A 24276-nucleotide genomic window follows, 5' to 3' on the forward strand; every position below is an offset into this window, starting at 1 on the left:
TTAATACATTGCATGATTCCTAAAATGGGCTGCCTTTCTGGAAAAGGAGGCCCATTCTGGTCTTCCCACCAGAATAGACCTCCATACAACCTTACATGAATTTACATAACCAATGCTTGTTGTGGCCCATAGAAGACACCGCCTCCCAAGAAAGGAACAATGCCTGACTCTAGATTTAGCACTCCTGTTACTGAATCTGTGACTTCTAGGACCCAGGATGCAGCTGCATTTAAACATGAATGTTGTATTTACCCAGTTTTTCTAGGGAGCAGAAAGACAGACAACAAAAAATAAATAAAAGGTAAGATAGCAAAATTAAAAGTCATTCTCTTGAATATACCTATTGAAAGACATCAACACAAGCCTGGGAATGGTGGTGCACCCCTGTAATCCCAGCACTTTGGGAGGCCAAGGCAGGTGGATCAACTGAGGTCAGGAGTTGGAGACCAGCCTTGCCAACATGGTGCAACCTCATCTCTACTAAAAATACAAAAAAAAATAGCCAGGTGTAGTGGTGTACGCTTGTAATCCCAGCTACTCAGGAGGCTGAGGCACAAGAATTGCTTGAACCCAGGAGGTGAAGGTTGCAGTGAGCCAAGATTGTGCCACTGTCCTCCAGCCTGGGTGACAGAGCGAGACTCTGTCTCAAAAAAAAAAAAAAAAAAAAAAAAAAAAAAATCAACACAATATAAAAGAAGAATATAAGTGCAAAAATCCTACATTCTCATTTTATTTAAATTTCAGTTCTATCAAAATGAATCCAGTGTTCTATGTATCTGATTTCACATTAATGAAGTGTGACCATGATACCAAAACCTGGCAAGACACAATGAAAAAAGAAAGCTACAGGCCAATATCCCTGATGAACATAGACGCAAAAATCCTCAACAAAATACTAGCAAACCAACTTCAAGTTCTCAAAAGCAATTGTAACAAAAAACAAAAATTGACAAGTGGGACCCAGTTAAACTAAAGAGCTTCTGCATAGCAAAAGAAACTATCAACAGAGTAAAAAGATCTACAGAATGGGAGAAAATATTTGCACACTATTTATCTGACAAAAATCTAATACCCAAAATCCATAAGAAACTTAAACAAGCAAAAAACAAATAACTTTTTTTAAAAATGGGCAAAAGACATGAACAGACACCCCACAAAAGAAAACATACAAGTGGCCAACAAACATATAAATATATTCCGTATCACTAATCATCAGAGAAACACGACTCAAACCACAAAAGGATACCATCCTACACCAGTCAGAATGGCTATTAATAAAAAGTCAGAAAACAACAGATGTTGGTGAAGCTGCAGAGGAAGGGGAACGCTTATGTGGAAAGCAGTTTGACAGTTTCTCAAAGAACTTGAAATAGAACTACTAGGTCAGTAAGCAATCCTGTTACAGGGTATACACCCAAAAGAAAACAAATCATTTTACCAAAAGACACATGCATTCACATATTTTTGCTGTAGCACTTTTTACAATAGCAGAGACACGGAATCAACCTTGGTGTCCAACAATGGTGGATTGGATAAAGAAAATGTGGTGCATATGCACCATGGAATACTATGCAGCCATGCAAAATAACAAAATCATGTCCTTTGCAGCAACATGGATGCAGCTGGAGGCCATTATCCTAAGCAAATTAACGCAAGAAGAGAAAATCAAATATTGCATGTTCTCACTTATAAGTGGGAGCTAAACATTGGATACTCATGAACATAAAGATGGCAACAATAGACACTTGGGACTACTAGAAGGTGAAGGGAAGGAGGGGGAAAAGAGTTGAAAAACTGCTGTGTACCACTATGCTCAGTACCTGGGTGATGGGATCATTCATACCCCAAACCTCAGCATCATGAAATATACCCAGATAAGACACCTGCACACGTACGCCACTGAAACTAAAGTAAAAGTTGGAAAGAAAAGGTTTTTAAAATAAAGTGTGAGTAGGAGCCCTCTAATCAATAGTAAGAGTAAGTGACCTAGATTTTTCCATGTTTTCATTTTGAAGCTATTTTAGACTTCTAAAAAATTACAAAAATAGTACAAAGTGGCTCCACATAACTCCCACTTAGCTGCCCCTAACATTTACATCTTTCATAAGTACATTGAACCCAGGAAATTAACATCCATATAAACTATTAACTAATCTACAAATCTTATGTGAATTTTGCCAGTTGCTCCACTAATGTCCTCCTTCTGGTTCAAGATCCAATTTATTATCCCACAGTGCATTTAGTCATCGTGTCTCCGTATTCTCCTTCATCTGTGATAATATCCCAGTCAGTTTTTCTCTTTCATGACCTCGACCCTTTCTAAGGGTACTTGTCAGTTACTCTATTGAATGTCCCTCCACTTGAGCTTGTCATATGTTTCTCATGATCAAAATGGCATTCCTGGCCAGGCACAGTGAAGCGCACTGTGGTTCCAGCTACTCAGAAGGCTGAGGGGAGAGGATTGCTTGAGCCCAGAAGTTTGAGTTCAGCTTGGGCAACACAATGGAACCCTGACTGTTAAAAAATACACACACATAAGGTTATTTATTTTTGACAAGTATACTACAGAGGTAAAGCTGTGCCCTTCTCAGTGCACAATATCAGAATGTGGTTATCTTCTTACTGAGCTAGCATAAAGGGGCCTCTGTTTTCTGTAATGAAAGTGTAGCTGACTAAAAAATAAATAAATGAAATAATATTTGGGAAGCACAATTAAATTTAAAAAATATAGCATGCTGACTATGCCAGAATCCAGGCAAAGCTAGGTGCATGTTGAATCTTTTGTTTTTATTCCAGTTTTCCAAGCTGATATGATTGACTACAAATTAATCTAGACTTTTTCAGGGTAGGAATATTTAATCACTGAATTTGCTCCATGGTTCCATGGCCTGAAGAAAATCTCAATTAAAACAGTTCTTAATGCAGCATTAACCTTGCTGATCTCAAGTGTTTATTTTTTCCTGTTGCATCATGTATGTTATTCTTTCATCAGTGTGACCTTAATCATCCACAGATTTGTCAAGTGTTGTTGAATACAGTATTCTAAATAACCTAGGACCCAAAAGCTCCAAGCTACATGCTTGCCTGATTGGACAAATAGTGCAATGTTGGAAATTCTTTTTCTCATCTGTTAGCTTAATTTAAAGAAGCAGCAGTTGTTTTGTTTTTTTAAACTAATCCAAGTCCAAATAGCTTAATTTTCACAGTGAAAGATAATTCTTAACTTTTTCATTTTTCATCATCTAGATGTGTACTCTTCAGTGTATAATGTTAAGAAGTTTATTTGATGACTTGTCTTTTTACAAGTGAAGAAAAACTTGTGAAAATTGTGTTTTTTCATTAGCATACTAGCTTAAATCCTAGTTTTTGAAGCAAAATGTCATTAAAAGAATACACACAAACACACATGTGCCAACATATACACACAGGTACACATTCATATATACACATACATACAAGTACCTTTTTAAACATTAGTTGTATATTTTTACATCCACTCTGCTTCAAATGAAGCAATGTATGTATCTGTTATTGGTTTCCTGTAAGGTTCCTCCATCAATTCCTTGAACATATTTAAAATGAAACAAATGATGCTCTTTCTAACAGAAAGTTAGAACTAGTGTATAATTTTGCCTCAAAGTGTGAGTCTAGGACCTCTGACAGTTCTTAAAACACAAATATGTATGACATATAATTTTGTTTCAGCATGAAATAATAGTTTACTTTGGAAATCTGAAACAACCAAGCGAACAGAATAAACATATTGATATCTTATGAAAAATAAAGCAGATTCTCCCTAAATTCTGACGAGGACTGCATGATGACAAGTGGGAAAGTATAATATATAATAAATTGTACCCAGGAAATTTGGCATTGTAAATCTGACAAAGAAAAGAATCAATGAACTCTGCCCTTCTGGGATACATTGCTTAGAACTAGTGATTTACTCAGATTAAAATGAAAGAATCATTTACTTTATAAAAGATAATTGTACAAACTTTGACCATGAAATGCTTCCATATGGCATTGGCATTAAGAAGTAGGGCTGTATTCATAAGTTAACTACGTTAGGCTTTTACTCTTTATGTTTATTGAATATGATTGTTATATATTGTTGCATTCATAAGATGATGTTAAACCTGTTATAAATACATATCCATGTATTGAACCATATTAATAAATTAATAACAAATATCCATAATATTAATTGCTGTCCTCTGTATATTCTTTTACTTCTGGATGAGCTGCTTATAAAAAAGGGTTTGGGATGAGCTGTTTATAAAAGGCACTCAATAGATACTTGTCAAATGAATTCCTTTTTACTAGATGAATTTGCCAATAGCTTAGGGGATTTGGTGAAAACCATCTGGATAGTTATTCTCCTTAATCTAAATTAAGTGGTGTTTATGCCTTGTTAAACAGAGTTTCTGAATTGATATTTAAATTGGGTAAGCTTACTGGAACCAGAATACAGGGTTTTTGAGTCCTGAGTTGCTGGCATGATAAAATGAGTTAGTACCTAGAAAATCCATCAGTACTCAAACCACAAACAATACTCAGTAAAGGTTTACTCTTATTATCCTTCTGAAAGAAAGATTTCTTAAGGTACTCTAAAATTTGGTGTGGTAAGTTTAAATTATCCTTCTTAGTATGAATCATATCTTTGGCTGCAGAAATACTCATATGTTCGATTATAAACTGCTTTCCCCAACTCTACTTAGAGTGTTATGAAAGAGAAAGCATTTGCACTGTGATAACTTTCTAAAATTGCAAAAATTCTGAATCCTAAAACATATATGTTCCTAAAAGTTTTGGATGAGGAATTGTGGATCTGTATTTAATTTGATGGTACAGAGAAACAAAATCACTCATACACGCTCAGTGAGATTATAAATTAGTACTTTTTTGTGAGTTGGTAAGGTAGAAATCTGGTAATATATGTCAAAAACAATAAAAGGATGCATGCCCTTTGATCCAAAATTCCACATCTAGGAATTTTTCAATACTATATTATAGAAAAATGATAAAAGATTTACATTTTAGTAGGTCCAATACAGATGACACATGACAGGTAAAAATTGGAAAGTTCCAAATATTCAATAATAGAAAAATGATGAATTACACAGCTTCTAACCATGCTGCTGACTACTGTTGCCGCCTTAAAAATGATATTGTGCGGTAACACACATTCACATTGAATGACATCCTTGATATTCTGTTAAGTAGAAATATAAGGCTATAAAAGTAATATGCACTGTATGTGGTAATTTATTTTAAAAATATTTGCACACATATGCATAGAAAATTATTTGAAGGATATTCACCAAAATATTAACAGCGGTTATTTCTGGGTGGCAGGATCGCAGGTAATTCCAGTTTTCTTTTGATAACTGTGCTTTGTCTACAGTGATATGTATTATTGCTATAATAATAAAACTTTTTAAATTTCACTGAAATATATTTAAACTTGTCAATATATCTTAGGTTTCAATTTCTATATATGTAAAAATTCATATCTATCAAGAAAAATACAGTATTCTTCATATTTGTAGGAGTTAATAATTATAAAACCTTGGTGTATTTGGAAAACAATATTATGAAGCAAAGCCTAGTTTTCAGACAGCATGTTTTTGCCTGTAATAGGATTTATAGTATTGTTGATTTTTTTTAATGTGTGTATGTGTGAATTAAAATTAGCTATGGAGAATTGAAAATATGAACTATATTATCAAGGAAAGCATGTTCACAATTTTATACCTTATTTTTAAAATATGCCCAGAGAGTGTATTGGCAGCATTCAAATTCTGACCCATGTGGAGTAACAGCCAGCCTACCATCTCAAATAGTGGGATATCAATTGAGAATTTATAATGTCTTTGTTTCAGTCATCAGAAACAATTTGCTATTCTCAGAAATATATTTTGAAAATGTGGTCTTTGTCCTGAAATGCTCCTTTAGCAATACAAATAAATAAGAGAACCATATGCACTTTCAGGAAAGCGATTTGCCTTCTATATTGCACTAAATGGTGATAACGTGATGACATGCCATCCTACTGTTTGGCATGAGACAAATGTCTAGACCCAGCAGTGTATCTGCAGAGAAGAGAGCTCTGTGTTTTAACTGCCAATGTTCAAGTCAGTGCATCTTATAGTTTCTATAATATGTTCTGAAATTTGTTGCTGACTCTGAATGCTTTGTTCCACTTTAGTAGACCATTTCTGCCTTCCATGAACAGTTAAATTATATTACTTTTTATTAGAAATTGTGATATCTGTTCTTTATTTACTGAAAGAAATAACTCTTTATTTTTCAGAGCTTCCATATGGCTGGGAAAAAATCGATGATCCCATTTATGGCACTTATTATGTTGAGTAAGTCTCTAAGTGTGATATTAACTTGTTATTAATATGTTGTGAAATTATGTTAGTATTTTATTTATTGAGCATGTGTGGCTAACAGCCCCTTCATTTCCCTTTCATCTTACTTTGAAGTATCCACCAAGACTAGCAGCACTAGCTAGCTGTTTCTTTCCTCTCCAGCTGGCTAATTTGTCATTCCTTTCCTTTGACTCAACGATTCTAAAACACCAATTGAAAAAGTGTGTTTCACACTGTCCTCTAAATGAGTGATAATTAAAGATATCAAAGTAAATGCCTTTCATTTTGCAATCAAAATGTTGGGAGCTGACTGGTTGTGCAAACGAGATGTTCTATTAAAACAGATTTCAAAGTCAATTAAATGAATCAGACATTTTTTAGTTGAAAAATAAAATAAGATTTAGATTTTTTTTCTTTTTTAGGACCTCATTCCAAATCAACAGTATTCTTTCGGTACATTGGACTTTTATGTTACCTATTGGAGGTTACGTTCCAATAATTTGTCATGGTATGAATTTCCCCCCATGCATCCTTTTATTCAGAACAAATGCACTCACTATTCAGGGTTAAATTATATACACATATTTTTCCTGGGAAATCAAGTAATATTCATAATTTTCAAAAGTTAAATATGTGATTTATTTTTCTAGAACTCTCTCTTCAAACAGACGATTGTTTTTCATTCCTATCTATTGTATGATGTTCCTAAAGTTATTTGGGTGAATAACAAAGCCTACATATTCCTTATGGGAAACACTACCCAAGAAATCCAGAGGTTGAAAAACAAAAGACTTTCACATTGTTCATCAAGATCCTACTTTGTTTTTTCCAACCACATTCTGTTTAATAATTACAGATGGTCAAGAGTTACAGGTTGGCTTTAGTGCTAAATTGTTTTTGTAACAATATTCAAAAATGGTTACTGAGCTTTTATTAGGTGTCATGCCCTTCTTGGCACTGGAAATGTACAGATAAGTAAAATCTGTGTGCTCTCTGCCCTTGAGTGTCTCCCTCAGGAGCACTTGTCATAACTACTTTCACCCATGATTTTCGTTTGGAAAAGCCCCAATTTTGGCTCCACAGTCATTTCCAGATTCACAGTCAAGGTGAATTCAGCTCATTTTCCACATGCAATCTTCTAGCATAGTATCTAATATATGGTGTCACACGGACACTGAACAAATACAAAAAAAAAGTAAGATAAATACATAGAAATACATAGAGGTATCTCTAACTGCAAAAATAAAGGGACATCATTTATAAATAGTTATAAGGCCTCTGTGTCCCACTAGATTGCTGATGAATTAAAGTACCTATATGTTTTAAATAACATAGTTACAGTCCCTACATAAATATAACACTATATATTTCAAACAAATGCTAGCTTGTCTTAATTGACTGAATCAAACTGTACTGTGTCTAAGCCTACTACATCAGATATTCAAGGAAATTCCATGTAAGGAAAGAGAACTGAGTGTGAGGCATATCAGATCTTATCTTTAGTATATTTTCTCACAAAATCATTGAAAAAGAACCACTCCTTAGTCCATATGTTGGCAAAATCCATAAAAACCCAGATAGCAAATATTTGGGGTGGAGGATGACACGGCCTCTGTTATAACTGCTTAGTTCTGCTGTTGTAGCTTGAAAGCAACCATCAGCAACATCAGCTACGTTCCAATAAAACTTTATTTACAAAAACCGGCAGCTGGTCAAATCTTGCCTGCAGGTCATAGTTTGCTGGCCCCTGCCCTATTTTAATTCTTCAGATTGTTTTTTCATATCTTCAGCTCCTTTCAAGCTAACTTCCAGTGCAGGAGAGGATTTAACTAAAACCTTCCTTCTCTGTCCTAATCATCTAACAGAGAGGCAAGACACCCCTATGTTAGAAAGCTATGCTTCATCCCTTCTTGATAATTGAGATGTGTGTTCTGCAAGTGAAGATCTGCTGCTGGTAGATCCTTTATAATTAATTATGATATTGGACACTGGCTGTAACCCTAAACGAAAATTTTTCTTATCTTTATACTTCAAATTTGTGTGTGTGTGTGTGTGTGTTTGCCTACATTATACTTCTGTGTACATTTCTCCACTTCATTTTCCATGTAACACAGCCATAGTTAGAGAATTATATAGAATGTAGTCAGTCATGTATTCTATAATTAGATCAGGCTGACATGTTTTAATAGTTTTAGATTTTAAGTGATTGGAAGGTTGTATATACAGGTCACAGTGCGTCAAAATAGTTTAATTTCCTTCCCGTTACATTCAGTTCTATTATTTGTCATGGTCTTGTCCCCATTACATGATTTTATAGAGTTGACCAGTGTCAGTAATTAGGTGTGTGGGTGCAGCAGGCCACACAGAAAACTGAGACAAATAAACAGATAATTCAAACTTAAAGACAATGTTAAGTAGAATATCATCCCAATATTTATTGGAAACATCCTCTTGAAAAGCTTCATAAACATAACTAAAGCACCTGTTATTGTATATGATGTATACATTACTTGAAATAGGGGATATCTTCAATCATCCCAAGAAAACTTGTCAAATATTTTAATTGGAATACACTTATTTACATGGTTTGTTTTAATTCTGTATCTCATCTCTATTGCACTATTATTTTCACAAGGTATATATTGGTTCTGAATAGTAGCCTTCTTTATGGAAACTATAAGAATACATATGTAAACATAGAGGTTATTCATCACTTTCAGTATGTAGAGTGTTTTTGTTGGAAGTAGAAAGTCAACTAATTTCTTACCATAAAAGATTAGTAAATGTCCAGTCTAAGTTAAGTTGCTATCTCAACATTTTCAGTATATGTATTATAAATATAAAATAAAAACTGTCTAGGTTAAGATTCCATTCATAATTATAGTGATAGCATTAATATCTTAAGGAATTATATTTTTAATTGGTAATATTAATATTTAGTTAATATAACAAAGCAATATCTTTTTTGTTAATATATAGTCAAGAAAATGTTGATTTACTAATGCTATTAATGATAGTGAGCAATGGATTCTCTGTACAGCTATCATTCTTATGTTTAATTACACACCCATTCATACAATTGGAGGTACTCTTTACAAGATATGAAAAAGAGTCCACCTTCCAACCCAGTAGCAAAAAAAGCTTACGTGCATGGACACAAGAGGTCCAATTTAGCAGTTAGCAACTCTCTTCAGATAGACCAACAACTGGGAACAGAAGTTGCAGGTTGGGCTCTGTGTCATCAGATTGAAGTCAGTGTAATGTCTCTAGCACAGTTGCATAAACACACATTTTCCTCTCAGCCACAGACAAGCAAATAGGAATTGCAGCAATCAATAGCAGAAGAGAATTTACACAGCTAGAAGATGAGAAACCTGGATTGAGCAGGCTTTGACCACTATAACTGACTTTACCCTACTATGCCACTGTTCTGTCCCCTGCAAATTCAATTCTAAGGTTGTAGGTTTAACATATTCAAGAACCAGAAAAGTCATAATCATGTCATGGAAATTGTTAACCCTTATTGAGTGCTTAGTATGTGCCATTAACTGGGCTCAGTGCTTAACAGTTTCTATCACATTTATAATTCTCTCTATAGTGATAATGAGCTAAATTGTCTTAAGTTTACAGATGAGGAAACCCTGGCTAAAGACATTAAGTAACTTATCCAGAACCACACATTATTGAGATGAGGGGCTGAAATTTGGACCCAGGCAGTTTGACTGCAGAGCCCAGACTCCAAACTGTTACCCAAAATGCCTGCTATAAATTTCGCATTTATGACCCATAATGGTCTGAACGAGCCTTTGGGACCCATCCCTGGAGAAGAATGAGGGATTCCTCAAGAACGTCTCCTCCCTGGCCTCCCTGTCGTACCATTCTACAACAGGATGCCCAACAATGTGAGGTCATGCTGCATGCAGGGCCTCATGAGACAGGCTGCTGACCCAGGCATTCTGAGCCACCAGCTCCATTACCCACCACTTTGGAGTAGGCCTGGACAACATGGCCACCGAGAGCAAGATGTGAAAGAAAGGGAATCCTTATTGTTTGGACCTTAACATAGAAATGTTGGCCCTCATTTGGATTAGTAGAGGCAACACACAGCTATTTTAGAAAACAATGGGCCCTACTCAACATCTTTTTAAATTTTATCTGTTGTCTGTGCAAACAGACCAAGTTCTGACTATATAGCAGCAGAAAGAACTTAGCCCAATTTTTCCTGACAGACACCAAATCCGTGATGGTGCAGCACTTAGCACTACGTATTAAGAAGTCCTAAAATTGCTAACTAGGAATGTAACTGTCACTGTTCATAAAGATAGGAAAATTTTTTAATAACAATGTGCAAAATGGAGAGTTGAACAGCTGTGACTTTTGTACAAATGTGGTTCTCTCTCCTCTTTAGTGAAATTATGTCTGCTGGGTACATTTTGGTTTCAATGGCAGTTACAAAATTTGCTTAACTACCTGCTGGTCCAGAAGACACGATTTGCTGGGACAGCTTTCATGCAAAGCTGCCTTCTCTGGCAGAGACAGAGAAGCAAACCATATAACTGTAGTTAAAATGATAGTGGAGACTGGCAGATGTGATTTTCATGTAAAGGTTTTACAAGTTTTTCATGTGATGTCACACATCTGCTACTATAAAACATTATTTGTATGCAATTCCAGAAAGTATGAAAAATACTGCATAATATCTTCAATGTAACATTTAATGTAAATGGAAAATTGCATTCATTTCATGGTTAGTGGTGAGTATCCATCATGATATAGCAAGTTGGGAAGTGGTTAGAGAGAACTTGAACTCATTATCTTGTCTTAACAATGCTTCATGGCTTTGAGTAGCTTTCTAAATTTTCTAGGAAAAAAGTTCCTAACTTTAAAGTTTATAAAAAGTCAGTAAACATATGAAACATTTCCAATTAGAAATAAACATAAAAGAATACCCTTTTAAAATCTCACTAAGGGAAGCTCTAAATCTTATAAACAGCATTTGGACACATCAATTAGTATCACTTAGTGGCCAAAAGTATGGGCTGCAGAGTTGCACAGTGTGCTAGCCCTGTAGCTCACCAGCTGTGAGATCTTGGGTAGGCAGATTATAGAGAAGGAGGAGGGAGGAGGAGGAGGAAAAGACGAGAAAGAAATGAGGAAGGGGAGGGGAGGGGAGGAACGCTTATTGTGCACTTAGTACATGCCAAGTATTATTCTAAGTGATTTACGTGTACTAGCTGATTTAATCTTTCCAGAAACTCTAGAAAGTCTATTTTATTATCCCTGTTTTATAGGTAAGGAAACTGAGCTATAGATATTTTTGTAAGTACTATATAATAGAGCCAGAATTTGAACCTAAGCAGTCTTATGCCAGAGTTGGTATTTAGCACTTAACATAGGTATGTTCAGTAAGTGTTCAATAAATGTTAGTAATTTTTAATCTTGTATATACCAATAATATGTAGAAAGCTTCTCCTTTTGGCATTACTTGCTTTTTCAATACTTTCATGATTACAGTAGACTTCAAAAAGTGAACAATTCTAAGAGAAACTTTGATTTGGAAAGAAACATATAATCCCATGTCCAGAGTATGCCACAATGAATAAAAACAGTGTTTATTCAGAATTATTATTATTATTATTATTATTATTATTATTATTATTTTCGAGACGGAGTCTCGGTCTGTCGCCCAGGCTGGAAGGCAGTGGCATGATCTCAGCTCACCGCAAGCTCCGCCTCCCGGGTTCGCACCATTCTCCTGACTCAGCCTCCAGAGTAGCTGGGATTACAGGCGCCCGCCACCGCGCCCGGCTGATTTTTTGTATTTTTAGTAGAGATGGGGTTTCACCGTGTTAGCCAGGATGGTCTCGATCTCCTGACCTCGTGATCCACCCACCTCGGCCTCCCAAAGTGCTGGGATTACAGGCATGAGCCACCGCGCCCGGCCTCTTCAGAATTATTAACAATTCCATAGCTGCAGAAAGTGGCTTCCAAACGGGTTGAGCCTTCAGTCATTCATAAGGAGGTTATTTTGTCATAATTATCTAGAATATGTATCATCTCATATAGCTGGGAATTTGTTATAATAATAGTAGAAATACTAATGTGTAAGGCATTATTTTAACTTCTACTTTTAAGTTTTATTTTAATGTGCTTTTACATCCATCATCCCAGATGACAGTCACAACATGTACAAAGGAGAAGATCAAATCTCTAAGGAGTTAACTGAGTTTTCTAAGGGAATATGACTGATAAGGTCGAAGCGATGCTGATGCCATTTAGAACAAAAAAAAAAGCCTCTCAGTAGAGTAGCTATATTTTTATGTTAATAAGTTTGTTCAATTTTTATACTTTACAACATATTTTCCTCTATTCAACAAGCATAAATCAGTAAATTCCACTTTATAGTTGAACAAAAGGAATAAGGATATCAAAACAAATATTGAGTGTCCTACTTCTAACTGAACTAGAGCTAGTTTTCTTATTAATTATTTGACCTTAACTTATGACTGGTTTAACGTTTAATGTCCTTCTAGCTGACTCAGGCTGATTTCATAATTTGGGGCATCATTTCTCCTAGCCTGGATAAAACCAGTCATCAGGCCTCATGAGACATGAGTCCCTAAGATTCCCAGCAGTAAGTTAGGGGGTCTTCTAGCTCCACACACATGCTCTTCATACTATGTTAACTTTTCTGCTAGTTCATAGTTGATAATTCCCACTTACCTCCCCCACCCTCTGTACTACTCACTCATAAAAACTTCAACTGGCTCTTGATTTACTTTCCTAATACTTCTTTTCAAGTACCGTTTTAAGTTTCAGAGTCCCTCAAACTTACTTACTTACTTACTTATTTGTTGAGATAGAGTTTCGCTCTGTCTCCCAGACTGGAGTGCAGTGGTGCAATCTTGGCTTACTGCAAACTCCGCCTCCCAGGTTCAAGTGATTCTCATGCCTCAGCCTCCCGAGTAGCTGAGACTACAGGTGTGCGCTACCACACTCAGCTAATTTTTGTATTTTTAGTGGAGGTGGGGTTTCACCATGTTGGCCAGGCTGGTCTCAAACTCCTGACCTCAAGGGATCCACCCGCCTCAGCCTCCCAAAGTGTTGGGATTACAGACATGAGCCACCGAACCCAGCCCCTTCAAATGTTTTTATACCACGATCCTTTCACATGAAAAGATGTCTCCCGTCCAGTCTCTCTTCTCACCACTACCATCCAGGCAAGATCTGGAGGTGCTTCATCTCCCTGTTCCTCAAGTTACAGAGGTCGTTTTTCCTGCTGTGAGACACTTCAACATTGCTGGCTCATTCTAACAGGATCGACATTTGCTCTGTATCCTAGTCATACTCCCCGACCCTTAAATGTCTTTCCAACTGAACAGATGAAAACTTGACTCTGTAATTAAATACACTTCTATTAGCGACGCTTACATTTTATCAACAACCTTACTTAACAAATCTTCTGGTTCCACATAGAGAATGTTTAAGGCACCCAGAAGTTCAAATTGGTTTAATTGCAGATGGACTTTTACAAATAACAATGAATTATTCACCTTGATGTCAGTTATGCATATAAATGTTATACTTTACAAACAATTTTTATAACTCTAAAACATTATTTTCTTTGTCCTAAAGCCAATAATAAAAAGCAAAGGAACTATTCCTCTCGCACCAACGTTTCTTTGAGAATATATTTGTAAATAAAGATAACTGCAACACAAACACATTTTGTGGGGGAGAGGGGGGTTGTGTTTGTCTTCAAGCTTTTTTTTTTTTTTTTGAGATAGAGTCTCACTCTGTCACCCAGGCTGGAGTGCAGTGGCACAATCTTGGCTCACTGCAACCTCCGCTTTCCAGGTTCAAGCAGTTCTCTGCCTCATCCTCCCAAGTAGCTGGGATTACAGGCACCTGCCACCACACCCGGCTAATTTTTGTATTTTTAGTAGAAACGGGGTTTCACCATCTTGGCCGGGCTGGTCTTGAACTCCTGACCTCGTGATCCACCCGCCTCTGCCTCCCAAAGTGCTAGGATTACAGGAGTGAGCCACCACACCTGGCCCAAGCATTTTTTATGAATCTAACAAATCAGGCTCTTGTTTAGGCACTTCTGGAGAAGCTAAGCATAGACAAACAGCACAATGGCACACAGGGTAGTACAGAAGCAGGGAAACTTCCTGGCAGAAGGTAACAGTGTGCAGTATACAGACCCTGACCCCTTGACATCCCAGGAAGAGAGGGCAGGAATGCTCACAGCTGGAGACACCATGTTCTCTGCTGCCAAAGAAGGACCATGCTCCTTCCTTCTACTCCATCATTTTTATAGGACCATGAGAACTCGAGAATGGCCTTGTGAAGGCGGGGAAGACAGTCTGAACTTGGGGAATTGTTGATTGAGAGAGTTGCAGACAACCTTTGGAGCTGGATGTGAGCTGCGCGAGAAGTGCTGTCCCTCCTGCTGGAAGAGGGGACCCCTGTCCCAGGTAGATCATTGCTAGGCAACCCAGAAAACACTGCTAGCATCTTTCATTGGACAATCCTGTTTGCCACTCACCAAGGCAGTGTTCTATGACACGTGGATGATGATTATTCTATTATTTGTGAAACAGTTAGCTCATATAGCTTATTAGTTTTCCTCTCTCGAGATTAAACATGTTCTGCTTCTTGTGCGTGAACTGCAGATTGTCTCATGCTAACAATCTGTATCATTACATACTTTGGAATCGTATCTTAGACTAAGTTCTAAAGTTAGCACATAAAGTGAAAATGGCTGAGTCGAAATTACCCTAACATTTCCTCAAGATCCTATCCTGTTGGTGACTGGCATATTAAAACAACACTGCCACTTTTTTTCCTTTGGTGTTGAAAAATAATTCTTTCTGGAATTAAAGTAGTTGGCTGGCATTTGCGTCTTCTAGATCTTTAATAGATACATAACTGGGATCACATTCAGCCCAAAGAGATGCCGACAATGTCAAAGGTATGAAGGAACTTAGTCAAACTGAGGAAGTCAAACCAAAGCAGACTGATATTATTCTTTGGGCATCCTATAATTGAATAATAAAACAGAAGATGGTTTACCCTAACTGGGTAAATTGTATTACTACCTCATCCCCACATGAGAACTATAATTCATATCTTTATCAATATGCAGGGAATGTTTTTCAAAATTCCTTTTGTGTGTCATAAATCATAATGTTAGTAATAGCTTATGTTTTTTCCATCCACAATTTTGAATTTACAGGTTAGTGCAAAATTACATTTAACCTCTCTGGCTTTTATCTGTTAAATGAATGGTTTGGATTAGGTGATTGCTAAGATCTCTTTTAACTCACTGCCACTTTATGTTAACAAGAATAAATTTGGCCTTTTTTCTGTAAGCCTCTGTATTTTCTCATTACAGTTGCTGATCAAAGAATACTTAAATTTTTTAAAGGATTTTCCTTCCATTTCTACTTTTTGTTTGGTTGGACAGTAACATATATTACCATTCTTTTATTTTAATGATTTTAACAATCCCATCATGTGAGTGTTATGGAAAGAAGGCCTCTCGGAAGGGTGAATTATTATCATGGATTCTTTTTACCAAGCTATAGAAAATAAATATGAATATGCTTGATATCCAAAGACATGAGGGCTGATAATAAGATTGACATTAAAAGGGCATTTCTAAAGATAAAGGATAAGTTTATGAACAAAAAAGGTGGATAAGAACTATTTTTTTCTTTGAAAGTAATTTATTTGATTCTGATCACAAAATACAGGGAAGGAGCAAGGGCGACCCCTGCCACCTCTTGGTCACACATCTTCCTAGTCTAAGCTTCTCTATAATATCCTTTGAATAACAGTAAGATCATGCTGTCCCTAAGCACTTTTTCATATTATAACAGCCACAGAGTATAGTATATGAGAAGGTGGGAGTTAAAAAGAGATGCCCCTTTCACAAGGCAGGTCTCCCTCCAATTAATGTTCCAGGTCCCTTTTGCCAATATTAAAACCAAAGTAACTGGTTGCTCTGTTGGTTTTCTAAAACTCTGTCCTGAACAAGTAGGCCATAGACAAATTATGCCTGTACAAATCTTAGAGCTGTTTAAAATAACCTTATAGAAAGGCAGTGCCTAAGACCCTTCTCTTGCCTCCAGCTCAAGTCCCAGGCTGCCTGTGGCACCTATATTGCCGCCCCTGGATCCCCCACATCCCAGGGTGGTGATGCAGGAAGGGTAGGGTCCCCCATATCCCAAGGTCGCAATGGCAGAAGGGTAGGCCAGGCCAAGCATGAGGAATAAACAGTCTTTACTGGTCTCAAACAGGGAGTCCCTGGGTCTTAGGACCTCTGTGTATTTGTCATTTGTCTTCTCCACATTCTTTGTGGCCTGTTTCTGCAGCCGCATGAGCTGCTTTTTCTTCCTGTAGGGCATCTTGGCCTTCTCTTTCCTCTTCTCCCCCAGGGTGGCTGTCACTACCTGGTATTTCCAGCCAACCTCGTGAGCCAGGCACCCCAAGGAGGCAAACTTTATTGTAGGCTTCAGTCGTACAACCTAAAGGGCAGCAGGAACCACCTTGTCATAGGGCAGTGAGATCCCATAAAACACCATAAGGTGGTCCAGGGCAGTCTGGCCCCGCTTGGTTCTGCAGGGCCACCAAAAGATGCACTGGGGGCCCAGGAATGGCAGGGTGGGGGGGCCTTGGGAAGGGTTGGTGCTCATCTGCTTGCAGAAGAAGGCCAGATACTTTAATTTGTTTCTCCAGAAATTGCCAGAAATGTTGATGCCTTTGTGGTGCTCAACGACCACTTTCCTTCCCAGCAGAACCCACTTGGCCAAGGCGGCCACCAGGTGGCCCACAAGATGGCCTTGGCCACTGAGCACCAGGTTCTGTCTATCTGCTGTCTTCAGCAGCCACCTGGGGGAAAAAATAGATAGATAGATATAGGTAGTTCTCTCTGTCCGTATATGTGTGTGTATATATATATATATATATATATATATATATATGTATATATACATTTTTTTTTTTTTGAGGCAAAGTCTCGCTCCGTCGCCCAGGCTGGAGTGCAGTGGCGCAATCACTGCTCACTGCAGCCTCAACTTCCCAGGATCACGCCCAGCCCAGAGATATATTTTTAACTCTGTCAAAGCTGAACACATTTGAAAGGAAACCTGTTTTTCTTTTTTTTTTAACAATAAAAAAGACATCATTAAACATTTTATTACTACTGTTTATCAGATGATTTCATATTTAATTAGATAAGATTATATTACATAGACTGAGTTAATTGTATAATAAAAATGGGTGAATCATAAAAACTTTTATCATCAAATTTCACATTTAAGTTTAATACAGTTAAGCCAAACTACAATTGTAAAGAAAAGAAATTCTATTCTGTGTTTGAGAAGGTTAACTGGATCTACTAAAGGCAAAAGAAAAAAAAAGGCTCTTTGTTGTGCTAATAAAATTAGTTTTGCATAAATTTAGTCTCAAACTTATCATAAGGTAACAAATCTCCGAAAGCTTATTAAGCACTACTTGTTGAGTTTGTTGTCATGTAAAGATCTTAATTCAACTTTCCACTAAGCACAACACTCACCTATGGAGGCTGACAGGGCCCCTCCATTCTATTATTCTTACTTCACTTTCTCCATTTTTGATTGGGCATCAAAATAATGTGAATAATATTTTCAGATAAATAAAATGACAGGAATGGTTGTCTTTCTTTTTCGCTAGTGTTGCTTAGTAATTTATTTTGGGGCACTGACCTCATATGTAAATTTTATCTCCAAGGGGGTCTTATTTAGTAACTATTAATCAACCCAGAGAAAAAAATATTAATAGCTACCATTATTAAGCACTTGATATGTCTTAGGCATTTTGTAAAACTCATTTAATCACCACCACAATGCTTAATGGGAGATACTATTACTGCTATTTTACAAACAGAGAAAATGAAACTTAGAGAAGCCAGGCCATCAAGCTAGTAGGTGATAAAAATATTGTTGCAGCCCAGGACAAGAATTAAGAGACTTCACACTGTCCATATTTAAGTTGCACTTGACTCCCAGGCCCTGAATATTCCAAGAATGTCAAAATCAAATTTATACAGTGTTTCATCTGTAAACATTTTCATATATTTTATCTTGTTTGCTCCTCAAAACAGTCCTATGAAATGAGTAGAATATTTACAGATGAGGCAGTTGCAGCTCAGAAACATTATGGGAATTTCTCAAAGATAGTGAGTGGTAGACAAAATCTTCAATAGTAGCTTAAACCCAAAATGCTGGTTTGGTCTGAAAGATGGAAGAGAAGGACCACTCAGACTCATTGGAAGTGGCTTTCACTTTGGTGAATCGCAGTGAGATTGAGGATACCAAGAGTCAAGTGGCACCTCCCTGCCTTTGTTGGTGTCCAAGGTTTGGTGGTGAATATAGCACAGGTGGGGTGAGAAGTACACCCCTTACAGGTGACTTTTATGTGGGTATTTGGGAAGAGTTCCCACCAGCACTCAAGGTTCCACCCTGTTACATAAAAAATTCCTTGCTAAGTGATACGTTTCCATGTCCTTTTATAAAATCTTTCAATTGACAAATAATAAGTATACATATTCATGGAGTATATAGTGATGTTTTGATACTTATAAAGTGTAGTGATCAGATGAGGGTAATTAGCATATCCATCATCTCATTTATAATTTATTTGTGTTGGGAACATTCAATATCCTCCATCTAGCTGTTTGAGACTACATATTATTGTAAATTATAGTCATGCTACAGTGGTGTAGAACACCAGAACTTACTCCTCCTATCTAGCTGTAAGTCTGCATCCTTTAACAACTCCCTCCATTTCTTCTTCGATCACTGGCCCTCAGAAGAACTGAACCTGGCCTACAACATACAGCATTCTTTTATAAGTTTGAGATGAGACATACATAGTTTTGTTATTGTTGACTACCTCCATTCTCCCTCACATAGAACTGTAATCTTATTCATGAATATTAGCACAGAATCACCTTATTATCATTATCATAATTGCCACAGACATGACCCACACTCAACTTCCAGAGTCAGTAAGGGCAAAGAGTTCAAGAAATTGATGTTAGGACTTGCCCTAAGGGAAGCTGAAAGACAACCCTTGGAATGGATCCTTCTGGTTTGAAAGCAATGTTACACAAAGCCAGGTCTCCTGACTCCTCATTCATGCCCTCATTACCATTTCATTTCTCACTTTCTCCAATATGTAAAACGCATACACACACACATTTTCTGGTAAAACATGTTCAGTCACTGTTTCTATGCATGTGATCACTGAGTTCTTTAAAAAATATATTTAATATATCAAAATCTGTATTTTCACATTTTTGTCTTCAGACAAAACATTGTAATTTACAATGTTTTTGAAGTTTCCAATTTCATAATGAAAACTGATAGAAATTGAGAATCACCTGGCTGAAGTGTATTGCAGATTACCAGATATAGCCCATGTCTGTACATACATAAGTAATTTCACCATAAAAGTTAAGTGTATATTTGAAGCAGAATCACATAACTCAATGTTCTTGGATGTTGGCACTACATGGAGCTAGGCTTTGTTTGTGCATCTGCCGCTTAATGTAAGATCTGCAGAAAATGGTTTACCCTCTCGGAAGAGCAAGTGAATTAAAAGCATGCAACCTGTTTCACTGAGGGTCAGCATATAGTATTTGCTAGGTGAATATTAGCTCCCATCCCACTCTGCCATCCACTATCTTCCCTTTAGTCTCTCCTTCGTTTTTTTACAAGGCTGACATTCATTCTTCATGCAACTGTTTCTTTCAACAAACTGTGGTATCTATTAAACAGAATTTAAATCTGAATTGGAATTAACTTTAAAAGTGCACAAATGGAATTTTCTTCAGAAATATCCAATATCACACCTTTCCTGTTCTTTATTAAGAGCTTCAGAATGAAAAACACAAACTCAGCCCACTGTGGGGATATAAATCTGTATTATGGAAAAGAACAAACAAGTTATTTGAAAATACATCCCCCATTACAGTTACATGAAACTATCATCTCATTTGTGCAAAGCTTTGATCTTCTAGTAATGGCATAATTTTAGACATAGTGTGTTAATTATATAAAACTCTGTCACAATACCTATCCCCAATAAACCAATCTATTAAAAACAACACTGAAGCAACTGATTGCCACCTTTCTCTGTTCTTGGGGCTGCTGAACCTTTATCCTCTATTCCCACTACTTTTTCTCCATACCTCTTCTATCTTCCCAGAGTCCTTACCTAACAGAACTGTAGCCTCCTGCTCACTCCTAGACCTTGCAGTCACATTTAGTGGCAAGGTATTGAAAGATTCTATGCAGATTCTAGGTATCCAGCAATATATCCTTTTCTCCCTAAAACTCGTCAAAAGTATTTTTTTCTTAATTTTTTGTGTTTTCTAATCCGTCTTGCATCACATTCTAGCATATAAAAGGAATTGCTATATATTTGATTTCCTCCTGCTCTATGTGGTCATAAAGACTCAGTAGTCAAGAATAATACTTTTCAGTATTTTTCTTATCTCTGAATATTGGTCTTGGAAACCTGGAATTTGGGTATTATATGGAATTGGAGTTATTTTCATGGCCTGGTGACTTTCAGAATCTGCCACAGCCTTGTCCCCAGTCTTGTCAATTTCCCCTCACTAGCATTCTTCTCCTGATTCCCTCCTTCCTGGATAATCCCAGACATCAGTGATGTTGCCTTTGCCATTGCCCGGTATTCTGAGTGTCCTTGGTAATTCTCTGACTCTCCTTAGAGTCAAGCTCCAAAGGATTCCTGCATCCATGTCTGTGTATGCTTATCATTATGTATGAATGCATATTTTTGGAGTTCAATTAAGTTATATTGTGACTGTACATTTTAGCAACTCATAAGTAATTTATTAAGAAATAGCAATCCAGTTCAACACACAGTATGTTACAAGTCAGACTATTCTCACCCTTCCTTGTACACAGAAATGGCTATTTCCCTGGATGACTTTTTCATACTCATGGAACATCTCTAATTCAACCTCATACCCCAGGTGAAAACAATACCTAGGACATTGAAGGTAGCCAGGAAATGATGCAGAAATGCTTCGGAATTCTAGGGAGAACCACAGCTTTCCTACTTGGTCGATGTGTGGTGAAGCTCACTTTATAATGCTCCCAAGTTCAGGAATAAGGTACATCATCCAAGATGGAGACTTTAAAAGCTGCAGTTCCATTAGACTAAGGTCACAATAGAAGTAGGGAGATCTTCAGACTAAATGAAACTCCATACCATGACTCAGAACTGTCCTTCCAGTCTTGTAGCTTCCATCCGCTCCCCTACGCCTCTTGCTCCCACATTGCCACCCATACACAACCACATGCATGTCTGTGTGCACTAGCCTTGTACTCTAGGCAGAATTGAATATTACTGAGCACCTCTATATCTACTACGCTTTTCCTAAAATGCCCCCTTCTCCATCCAGCAAAATACTTTCATCCTTCTACAATCTGTTTACATGTCTCTTCCTTTGTGAAGCTTTCCCTGAGCCATCAGACTAAGTTTTCTTTTCTCCCTCTGAGTATTTACGTCATGCATACAAATTTCAGCACTTTTTGCCTTGTGTTATATTTTCCTGGCCACTTCTAGAATGAGTAACTCAACTTACGCAAGACTATCCCTGTTTGAAAACTGAAAGCCCCACATCCCAGGAAACTCCTTAGTCCCAGGCAAACTGAAATGGTTGGTCACCCAACTTGTGTGTCTCCCCCACTGGAGTATGAGCCTCCTGGAGGAAAGGATTTTGTCATGTTCACCTTTGTGTCCTTAGTGCCCAGAATACTGAGGAATCAATGGAATTACATATGAGACGTAAAGGGCTTAAACTACTTAGTCAGATTGTCAGACACCAGTAGGAGAGGACTTATTAGTCTTGTCTCTAATACAGAAAGATCTTGAAATAGTGTAGTCTTTTAGTTTTCCTTTAGCTAAATCCTATTCTATGAACTTAGAATTCACTACTTTCACTCAATCTAGAAGCAAAAGGTTAGAAATACCTTTGATAACAATGATCTCCTCCTGCACTCAGCAATAGCATTTTAGAGAGATGCTTTATGGGAGTGAAAAGGGATCGATAGAAAACAACATTTTTTAATGTATGCCTAGTGGCTCTGAATTTTTTGAAATTGAATCTATGTACCTTGTAGGTCCTGGGTGCTTCATGACATGATTGACAGTGCACACAGCCATGTCTGCTAGGAGTTAATTCGAAGTTTTCCATGGAATTGGTGAAGAGTAATGGCTTAGTGATGAATCTTCCTTTATATATAAAATACACATTACAGGTTAATGTCTTAACTAAATAACTTAGCATTACCACCAAGGGAGGGAAGAGATCTCATTTATGTGAAAATTTGCATTTTGAGAAGCTCAACCTAGTGTGGAGTAGAGGACAGACTCAGCTGTAAGAGTTTCAGTGCCAATATGTGGATATTCTTCTCAGTTGGCCATGATTCCACCTCCCAGCTGGATACTATATCCCCAACATAGACACCCTCATGTCCAGGAAGAGCAGGAGAAATTAACATGTGAATGACTCAGTCTTCCCATTCACATTCACAAAGCAAACTGACATTCCCCCAGGTACAGTAGGGAATAATGAATGGACATTTATAGAAGGAAAATTATCACTTAAGTGTTAGAATTGAGAAGAAATCTTTCAAGAGGCAGGATTCAACTATTCTGTTTTTAAAAAATGCTCCAAGTAAAATAGATTCCATTTTTCCATTTATTCAAAGCTCATATTTTATAATAACATATTTAAAACATTAGGCTTTAATCTAGTACTTCCAAAATTCAGCATTTCAAAGCCCTGTAAGGCATACATTGTATTATGTAACCTTGTTTTGCATCATAATTCTTTTTTGTCCCTGTTTTCTCTCCCCTGCTAGACTATGTGCCTGATTCATCTTTGTCCCTCCCCTACCAACCATAGTGTCTAGTCAAGAGACTTTGGGAAATAAATATTTGATGAATGATTATAGTTAGCGTTGACTGAGTACTTACATCCAGGCACTGTTCTTAAGTAGTTTACCCATTTTAACACATTTAACATGCACAACAACTCTATAAGGTGAATATTATTTTTATCTGACTTTACAGGTGAAAAATTCTGAAGCAAAAAAAAAAAAGGGTAAATGATGTGCTCACAGTTACATACCTAGGATGTGCGGGGGCTTGGATGTGAGCAACATGACTACAGAGACTAAGCTCATAATTATACTATCCTGTCTTCTTTGAAGAGGGTTGGCTCCAGAAGATCCTTATAGGGTTATTTTCATCCCATAGTTTCCAAAGCATGAAGTTGTTTTTATTCCATTTATTCAAACATGACAGTAGAGAAAAGATTATGAAGTCTTCCCAAGGTTCATATTAAAATGAATAAAATATAGTCAGGGAGGGTGCAATGTCTGTGTTTGCCTGCTAGTTCAGCTGTAGTCTAGGGGTTCAGATGGGAGTTGGTAACAGTGCAGAGATGGATAATTGGAATTGGGGTTAGAGAAAGCCTAGGGATTCCAAGCAACGATGAAATCCACACTAGGTTCATTCAGGAAGCCCAAAAGAAGCCAGTTTGCATTGTGGTCATCCTGAGCCACAACGCCAGCCCCAAGCCAGTCCTCTCACTCCCTCTCTCAATGCTGAGTTGCTGCTTCTCTAATGCTCCCACATTTCATCCCTAATATAGTGCTTTTCCTTATTCACACTTTTCTGTTGTAACACAAGCTGAGACTACAGACACTTGTGCCACCATGCCTGGCTAATTTTTATACTTTTAGTAGAGACGGGATTTTGCCGTGTTGCCCAGGCTAGTCTCAAACTCCTATGCTCAGGCAATCTG

General features: G+C 37.2%; 1 protein-coding gene and 1 pseudogene across 9 annotated transcripts in view; one reads left to right on the top strand and one right to left on the bottom strand.

Moving 5' to 3' along the window:
• MAGI2 (membrane associated guanylate kinase, WW and PDZ domain containing 2) overlaps window positions 1-24276 on the top strand; it is a 1490397-nt gene that overhangs the window by 1116078 nt on the left and 350043 nt on the right. For all 9 annotated transcript variants that reach the window (XM_054559585.2, XM_054559586.2, XM_063726096.1 and 6 more), the window contains one exon: window positions 6317-6374. In XM_054559585.2, coding sequence (XP_054415560.1) covers window positions 6317-6374 — 58 coding nt within the window. The remainder of the gene's footprint in view (window positions 1-6316; window positions 6375-24276) is intronic.
• Window positions 16496-22628, bottom strand: LOC103891180 (large ribosomal subunit protein uL13-like; annotated as a pseudogene).

Source organism: Pongo abelii, chromosome 6 (assembly GCF_028885655.2).
Source record: "Pongo abelii isolate AG06213 chromosome 6, NHGRI_mPonAbe1-v2.0_pri, whole genome shotgun sequence".
In the NCBI taxonomy this organism is placed as follows: domain Eukaryota; kingdom Metazoa; phylum Chordata; class Mammalia; order Primates; family Hominidae; genus Pongo; species Pongo abelii.